This window comes from Hermetia illucens, chromosome 2 (assembly GCF_905115235.1).
Source record: "Hermetia illucens chromosome 2, iHerIll2.2.curated.20191125, whole genome shotgun sequence".
Taxonomy (NCBI): Eukaryota; Metazoa; Arthropoda; class Insecta; order Diptera; family Stratiomyidae; genus Hermetia; species Hermetia illucens.
The window spans coordinates 12,522,227-12,531,527 of NC_051850.1; the positions used below are offsets into that span (position 1 = coordinate 12,522,227).

A 9,301-nucleotide genomic window follows, 5' to 3' on the forward strand; every position below is an offset into this window, starting at 1 on the left:
TAGTTAGTTTCGTTTACTGGGAGGAGCCGCGGCTCCAAGCACTCAGGCCATTGATAGACCCACTGTACTATCTCCGTAAATCGCCTATTCAATGAATTCCCGCCTACGGCGTTTGCAGTGAAATCTGAAAGTGAATCAGAGAGTGTGCAGATTCTTCATTGAGGAAAACTTTACCAAGGTATCTTCGTCTGAGATCTGAGGAAAAAAGCATAAACAGCATAAAAAGTGCAGTGCCGTCTCCTCCTCCTCCTCACATTGGCTGCACATAGCCGAAACCACCACCCCAATCTTTCCCATATGGTAATTTAAGGAGCAGTGCCCCATTAACAGCCCTAATAGAGTTCAAATTTCTCCACTCTCCTGGGTGAATCCTTGCAATTTCACCCCTTAGAGTTGACTTGCAGTAGATGGCCGAATTCCAAAAGCTGGCTCTGGTCCCACCATTGTGAATCCAAACCCTCGGCGAGCTGGTCTGTCAACCTCCTCATTACCAGCGATATTTGGTTTTAGAAGCCGAAACTTGTAACGTGACGATCCCTAGCCCGTAATAGAGCTGGCAGCCCGATTTTTCCCGAAACTTCTTAACATCGGATTTGGGAACGCCGATAGTGAGAAAAGTTCCCGGCCTATCGGCTCGGAAGTGTTGAAGTTATTCTGCACACCGTTGTTCCAAAACCCCCGGCATCATTTCGCTCTTCTTCTAAAAGCCAGAGGAAGCACCTGCCTAAGCAATTCGTGTCTTCGTCGGCAGGGTTTAGCCGTAACAACCATTATACTCCTACTGTCTCAAAGCAAAGTTTAATGTCTTACGAGGATGCAGTTTTTACAGCTGGGATGAGTTGCCTCCTAAACTATTGGCACTGCTAAGTATCGTAACTGGATGGATTAGAGTCGTCATACAAGACCTATCCATCGGTTTCAATAGCCTCGCCTGCAAATGAAGGCCTAGCCGTTGCCGGCCGAACCCTCTTTACTGCCTTTTATGTCGAAAGGTTGGGATCGTCCGAGGACCGCTGCTGCTTTGGTTTCCCTTTAGCCGCAGGTGCCCCGACCGAACCTTTCCCCTCAACCTGGGCACAGCCCAGGGGGTTGAGATTTGCCCGAAGGCGGTTTGCCCGGAGGTGGTTTGCCCGAAGGTGGTTTGCCCGGAGGTTGTTTGCTGTCTGTGGACAGATGTTTACCCATGGGCAAAACTTTAGCCTCAACACGGATTGGAGCCTGGGGTCAGGAGTGCTGACAGAAGAGGTCTGCTTCGGCTCGCCCGTTAAAGAGTGGGTCCCAGTTAGATTGTAAGTGGAGTAAGTGGAGAATCTTAGTCTAGACTCAGGTTCTCCATCGATGAGCTCAGGGTTGCCCTCGGGTTTGGATCGTCACGATCGAGGTTTAATTGTATTTTTTTAAAAGGTTTTTGTTTTCTTCTTCTCATAATAGGCTGCCATGGCCTCAGTTTTATCGGGGAAAGTAAGTCGATCTCAACAGGGCCTCTTTTTGCGAGGCAAGGCTAGTTGGGGTACCCTGATACCCGTTCTTCTCATCAACGCAACAGAAGTGTTCGATATCTTGTGCGCGTTCGTTACGGCTCCTGGCAAATCGATCCAAATCTCTCTCGCCATCCCGAATGTCCAGTTTATCGTACAGATTTTTCTAATGTCCGCTAGGGTGACAGCGACCGCTTTCTTTGCTTCCCGGTTGGCCTTCTTAATAATTTGCCAATTGGCCAGTGCTTTATCGTCGAGCAATTTGTGGTAAAGGCGTTTCTTTTCATGGACCTTCATTTCATCATCGTCATTCCAAAGCCAAGTATTTCGGTTGGTGTACCGCTTACCTGGCTTGGTGACCCCGAGAGTTGCAAAGGCCGCTTTATGAATCGTTTCTTTCATTTGGTTCCACGATTCTTCTACATTCGTGATGGATGGTAATCGCGTAAGTGAGGTCATTTCTTGTTTCTCCGCAAGAAATCGCCTCCATTTAAAGCGAAGCGGGTCAGTGCGTTCCTCACGTTGTTTTATCGGTGGCTTAATTCGTAGGAAGGCAATCAACGACTGATGCTGAGGTGCGATGGTCTCATAGGGAATGGCTTTGGACTGTGGTAAAATGTTGGCGTCTTATGAGAATATAGTCGATTTGCGTTTTACTGTTCCCACTATAAAATGTAGAAAGATGAGACAATCGTTTGATGAACCATGTGTTCATAAGTACAAGGTCATGGGTGTCCGCAAAATCGATTATACGCTCGCCACCATCATTGCGCGCTCCAAACCCCTTTCCCCCATGGCACCTGGTACCGTCTGCCTTTTCATGACCATTAAGGTCGCCGGCAATAATAATATAGTCGTCAGCAGGCACGTGACAAGTCTTATCATCGAGAAGTTACCAGAAGGCATCTTTCTCGGCATCAGGTCGACATGTCTGTGGTGCGTATGCGGTGAAGAAGTGAATAGTGCGATCAGCTGATATAATGGTGAGCTTCATCAGCCGATCATCAAATCGTTCGACTTCTTTAATGGCATCACGGAGATGGCAATGCCAACATCATATTGAGTGTGTCGGTTACCAAAATAGAGAAGTTTATAGCCATTTTTACCCCGTTCGCGTTCAATGTCGCATCTTTTGGCACCAGACCATCGGGTTTCTTGCAGAGCGCAGATGTCAATGCACCTTTTCCGAAGAGCTCTTGCGAGTCCCTTAGTCTTTCCAGTTAGGGTGCCTACAATTAGCGTGCAGACACGTATTTGTTTTGTTTTTTTTTTTTGTTCGGACTAACTTGCTCACGTCCTGACGCCGTCCATACATCAAGAACCCTTGCCCATTTCTCGACAGGACCGGGGCCCGTCCAGCCGCGTCGACTGACGTGGACGCCCTAGCATTTGTCCGAGGCTTGTGACTCAATCCGATCATCATGTTTGTAACGACATTCTATGCATTTTCTTGGTCGACCTGTCGTGGAACCTGTCACCAAGAGAGATCAGGTAGGATTTAGCATAGTGGAATAACTCCAACTATACTCTATTTATCTCTTTCCCTGATCTCAGCATTTTATTTTTATTTTACTGAGGATAGTACAGAGTACGTTGCCGCAAACCCTCCTCCTTTACCTGGGCTTGGGACCAGCATACTATGTTAATAGCATGGCGGAATTGAGATTGAGACAGCGAATGAAGTGTTGTTAACCCGCTCCACATGCCTCTAAATGCCTGGGACTTTATTTTTCATTCCTTGTTAAGCTTTGTCCATAAAGATGAGGACCTTATAAGGATAGTCTAGCGACATCACTATAAAGGTCTGCTTATTCAATTTGGTCTGCAAACCAATCTGACGTTGTTAATAGTTTCGGAGTTCGCTACCATATTTACCAAATTACTGTCTGGTAGTCGCAGTGAGCGTAATTGTCAGTCACTTCCTAAGACAGACCATTCCCCAGTGCAATGGTGGTAAAGGCCAGGTCCACAACTAAACCAGACCTTCCTTTCCAGGTGTTCTCATCGCCTGCGTTAGCTACTATCGTCTCCAGCAACACAAACGCTTCTAATAAACTGTGCTCTATGATATTTGTTGCTCTACCTACCAAAACGGGTATGACCTTTAGACTTCACTTCCTTAAGTTTAGAACCAGGGTGTCAAACATTTATTCATTTAATTTAACTTAATAACTCCAATTACTTATTGTCCTCAGGAGGACTTGCTTAAAACTACTTATAGTGGAGAAGTTAAAAGGACCAAGCTTTTGTGCGTTGTAGGAATCGGAGAATGGAAGTAGACTTCAAGCTCTGCAAAGGGCACGTTGAAAATGTCTGCGTTACGTGTGTTATAAGACGCAGGACGGCAGGTGATGTCGTTAGCGGCGGAGCAGTCCACCAGACCCAAGAAAAGTTTAAAAATTGCGCATAGAAGCAGATAGGATCTATGCTGTTGTAGGAATGGAGGGTTCAGAGAACAGAGGCGAGATGGGTAGTCCTTATACTCTTCACAAGGGAAGGGTCTACATAAGGGAAGCTTTTCTGAAAGAAGAAGGAACGGGTGAATTTACGTTGTACATTTTCAAGGGGCAAGACAATCACAGTTACTGGGAGGTGACCAGATCGCAGAGCAGTACTCGAGGGTATTCTTCACGAGGAAATTGAAGAGAGCTATGGAGTCAAAACCAGAGGAGGAGCGAAGCCTGACAATTGATGACTTGAGGCAATAGGAGTCAATGCGGAACTTATTGTCGAAAGTGGCTCCGAGGTCTTGAATGGAATTTAAGCAAGATAAGGAATATCCGTTGAAAGAGTAGGAGAAAGAAGTGGGTGAGGATTTTAGGAAGTAGCACATAGAGTGACACTTTCTGACGTTTAGCTAGATTGAAGGGAAACACAGTCCATAGGCGATATTATAGCGGAAGACAGCTTAAGATCGTCGGCATAGAGCAAACAAGGACAAGTAAGCAGGAGGGGAAGGTCGTTGATAAAAAATAAAAATAACAAAGGGCTCAGAATAGATCCCTGTGGAACACCAGAGTAGGGGAAAAGGAGCGGAAAGTGCAAAAGAGACGCAGCAGGATCGGTTGAAAAGGTAAGATGCAAGCCATAAAACAAGTGGTATGGGAACGGTTAGAGACGAGAGTTTGGATAGAAGTATATTGTGATTTACAGTGTCAAAGGCTTTAGCGAAATCAGTGTAAATGGTATGTACTTCTTGCGGTGAATTTAGACATTTGGCGACAAATTTGGTAAAGTCAATCAGGTTGAGGGCAGTGGGCCTACGCTTAACAAAGTTGTGTTGCTTTTTCCCTATGTTGTGGCCAAAGTGAGCGGACAACCAATCGCTAACATATCTTTCCAGGATTTTGGGACAGAGACTTTGGAAATGGGACGGTAATTCTCGGCAAGCGTACGATGGCCACTTTTGTGTACGGCGATGATGAGAGCTTCTTTCCACAAGTCAGGAAAATTATTCTCTTCGAGGCTTTTGTTGAAAATAAGGGATAGGGAAAGAGAAATGGACTTACCAGTTTTGAGCAAAAAGAAGTTTGGAAGACCATCGTAGCCACGTCCGACATTGGCATCAAGTTTGCCAATGAGCTACTCGATAAAGTGGGGGGTGAGAAAGGGAATGGTAGGCGATGCGGGGCAGGCTACATCCACAATCGGAGGGGATTCAGAGGAAGGAGGGGGAACATAGACTGAGGAAAAGTAGCGGCAGAGTAAATTACAAAATAATTGGGGGGAGTTAGCTGAGAATCCATAGAATTTAATGGACGGAGGGGATAACTGGGCAGTGCAGCGGGAGTTACAAATGTGGGACCAGAAAGGTTTGAGGTTTCCGCGCTTTAGTGAATCTTCAACACTGGTCAAATATTCATTCCTGGACTTACGTATTAGGGATTTGACCGAAGAACGTAGAGACTTGAAAAAATCTAAGGCAGCATAGGTTCTAGAAGACAGAAACTTCTTTCTTACAGTATGTTTTTGACGTAGTTTTTTTGTGAATCAGGGGGGGTAAGAGCGTAAGCACTTAGGAGAGGAGAGGACGTAATAAGGAAGAAGATCGGATATAATTGTATAGAAGGGTTTGAGTGCTTGGTCACACGTAAATGAAGAGAGGAGGGGAACCCAGTTAATTGCCACCAGGGCAGGTTTCAGACCTAGGAAGTTCGGCCTACGAAAGTTCAACTTGGTAGGCTTGCGAGCGACAGGAGAGTCGAGTCGGGATATCTGAGCATTGAATTCGGGAGCAGGAAGGGTGGGTGGAGTTATTAGGGAGGGAGATGAGGTCAGTATTAATGAGCCAGGAGAGCATGGGAAGATTAAAATCACCACAGAGGGTGAAAGGAAGTGAGGGAAACAAAACGATTAGGACCTCTGATAACCTGTCGAAGAAATCCTCGTACAAAGAAGACGGGATGAGGCAGGGAAAATATACACACGATATGATAAAGGGGCATACGTTTGGCGAAATGACTCGTATGGTGACAGAATCGGATGTGGAGGAGGAGGAGGAAAAGATGACTTCGGCACGGAAAGGGGACTTAACAGCTATTAGGACACGACCGCCGCTTGTCTTGCCAAACGCAGCGTAATCTCTGTCACAGAGTAACCTTCGATGAGCTCGGAATCTAAGATGCTCATATTCAGCCAGGTTAGACCCCTTACATTTGGATAAAAGAGTGTAAGGTAGTCGGAATCATTTAAGTTCGGCGAGGTAGGCGAGCGGGCCGGAAATTTTCACGAAGCTTAGTCCTGTGATAAGGCTTGATGGAGACCCCCTGGATTGGACGATAGCATCGAAGTCGTGTAGATATGTCACTTTGAAGGAAGCTGTTACTCGATCAGGAGACCCACCCGTCGTCAGCTTCACACATGAGAGAAGTGACAAAGTTGAGTTTGTTTCTGATGTCGGCCACGATTTCGACGGACATGGTGCAGTACGATATGTAAATATAGGGAAAAGTACGATACGCATACATGTGTAAAGTGCGTTTAATAAGTATAACTTCACTATAAAATTAATCATTTTTAAGATAAAATTTAGATCGTACTAAGTGTGCTCTAAATAAAATATCAAAAACGATATTAAAGATGTTTCATAAGTATAACCTCAGTATTAAAAATTGGGGCCCCATCGGACAACATGAGGTTGGAAGCGCCTGCGGTTCAGCGGTGGCGGGCATTGAGGATGCACAGGAGGAAACGTGTGGTGGTGCTAATGCAGCGACAGTAGGACAAACGTCAGAAGGGCGTAGCGCAGCCAATGCTGAGTAGGGAGCATCTCCCTCGAATGGAGGACGATTTTTGAAATCGCTGGCGGACGTCGTCGGGCTGATACAATCTTTTATAGACGCTGTGACAAATAGAGTCAGAGAATTAGTCGACCAGAGCGACTTAGGTATGGCGACGGTATTGTTGGCCGCAGTCGCCGGCAGGATATAAGCAGAGCCAGTCAGCGTCTCAGGAGCTGAGGCTACGCTGGTGCTCGATGAAGCAGCAGCTTGAGGGAGCAGAGTTGACGGTGATTTTGAAACAGTATGTTGAATCGAGTCTAAAGTCCCGGTGTGTTGATGCAGCATTTGAATTGCATCAGGTAGCGTGGTACCGCAGCAGGCGTTACAACGATAAGCAACGTGTTGGTAAGGTTGTCAAACATTTGTCGAAGTCTGGCAGTTAAGTTTGATGGGAGTAGCAACTCTACCAGTAGCTAGTTCGTTTATTTAGTTAAGTGATGAAAGCCACAGCTCCAAGCACTCAGGCCTATTGTTGAGCCCGCTGTACTATCCCTGGAAAACCTTTCCTCAATAGCCTCCCGCCTGCTGTGTTCACAGGCTTTTGCCAGTGTGAGAACTTTCTCCAGAGGCAGGGAATGCGCGAATTCTTCGTTGAAGAAAACCTTACCAAGGTTTCATCCTTCCCAGGTTTTATGCTCCATCGTAGGTACCAATCCACGCTTTGACCTGGGACCTAAACTACCCTTTGACCACCGGGATGCACACTCATTTTATGACATTTCTCCTCTAATGTAGACCCCAGAAATCATAAATTGTCCTCAAAAATAAAACCCTCAATATTGGTAAATCTTTTATTCAAAACCATCAAACCAAACCTAACCCTTAATCAAATCCTATAAATTCTAACATTATCACTTATCATCATTCAAATGCCTCAAATAGAATCCCTTATAGGTAACAGCGTCACCTTTCTCAATTTTCTCCCTTAACTTACAGCACTTTGGCGAATCTGTTTGAAGATTCTTCGGACACGCTCTCACATATTCACGCCACAAACACTGACTGATTTTCAATGAACTTGGATTACATATCTTCCCACTTGTCAAACCTCGTTCAGCAAGATGATGCTCAACTTCCTTCCTGGTATCCTCAATACACTTTCCCGCAATTTCGTCAGTAACTTGCAGCTTCCATTCAGAGTCCTTTGCCTTCATTTTCAAGTAAGCCAGGAAGATATCAGGCTTGATATTCCCAGAGTCATCGAGGAGTCCGAATTTTTTGCCAACACATTCAGCAATGCAGGTTACATCCTTTTTGAGCTCTTCTAGTTTTTCACAAGTGAATGGGTCGAATTTGAAGTAGATATCGGCTGGAATGGGAAATATTTTTTTAAGACAATTATTTTGATTAGTTCTAAGTCAATGCTCACAATCATTTCCATGGAGCTCAGCTAGACATTCCTTTCTGACACCCCTAATTATCTCCAATTGATTAAGGTCGACTTTATCATTACAACAGTAAAATCCGCGATCTCTTCTCTTTTCTTTGCACTCTGCACTTGGTAGAGGATCTACTCGGATAGCTGCAGTATCCGCGGTTCGAACTTCTCGGTGAAGGACTGAATTATCATCATCATCAGTGAGATCAAGTAGATCCCTAAAAATTACCTCATCTTCGGGAATAAAAGGTATTTATTAGATACTTATCTTGTTGAGAAAGTTAGAAATACTCACTAAATGCCGAATCCTTAAAGTCATAAGCGGTACTTATTGCTGCACAAAGTGATGCTATTCCAACTGCTATTAATATCTTAGCCATTTCCCTATAGTTCGACACTGCAGCCTCAAATCGATAAAATCTACTGAACAATCTTTGCGCGGTGAACGTATCTTTTATACCTCAAAGAAAGATAAAGATTGTTCTTCTTGCTTACTCACCAAGCCAACTACTTTTCTGAGCATTCTATGTAAATGCAAATCAAATAAATAATCTAGGTGCCAATAGGTAACTCTCGACGACGAAAAGATAGAAGATGGATAGAAGTAACGACTGGAGCTATATGTAAATATAGGGAAGAGTGCGATACACATATATAAAGTGCGTTTAATAAGTATAATCTCACCATCAAATTAGTCATTTTTATGATGAAATTTATATCATACTTCCAAGTGTGCCCTAAATAAAATTGAGAAAAAAATGATTAGTATAACCTCAGTATTAAAAATTCAACCTTTTATTAATAAAAGATAACCACTAAACAATAAATCAACAATTGTAATAATAGTTAAGCTCCTATGATTATTATCACCTTCTTTAAGCAAGTCAAAGTCACGGTTAGCTAACTTATTTATATTTTCAGCTACAGACCATAAGGGGGTTATCTCCAAAATTTTTGTTATTCAAAAATCTCCCTTTATCTGTTAGATCCCTAGTTAAAGGTTCATCCATCACTATCCCTAATTAAGGGTTTATTCAACCGCCCACTCCTCGATTTTCTGAGAAGTTTGCACTCTCCATCCACTCTTCTACGCCATGTGGCTCTATACTAACCTACACGTCATCCATCATGAGAAAGTGGGTTCCACTAAATGGCATAATGGT

At 44.2% G+C, this 9,301-nt stretch overlaps 1 protein-coding gene across 1 annotated transcript; it reads right to left on the minus strand.

Annotated features, from left to right (window-relative positions):
• Nucleotides 1–7,539: 7,539 nt before the first annotated feature.
• On the minus strand, nucleotides 7,540–8,571 carry LOC119648681. The gene is made up of 3 exons (XM_038050478.1): nucleotides 8,434–8,571; nucleotides 8,130–8,372; nucleotides 7,540–8,069 (listed from the first exon to the last, which is right to left on the minus strand). The coding sequence occupies exons 1-3, from the start codon at nucleotides 8,516–8,518 to the stop codon at nucleotides 7,612–7,614; spliced, it is 786 nt and encodes a 261-aa protein (XP_037906406.1). The 5' UTR covers nucleotides 8,519–8,571; the 3' UTR covers nucleotides 7,540–7,611.
• Between the last annotated feature and the right edge of the window lie 730 nt (nucleotides 8,572–9,301).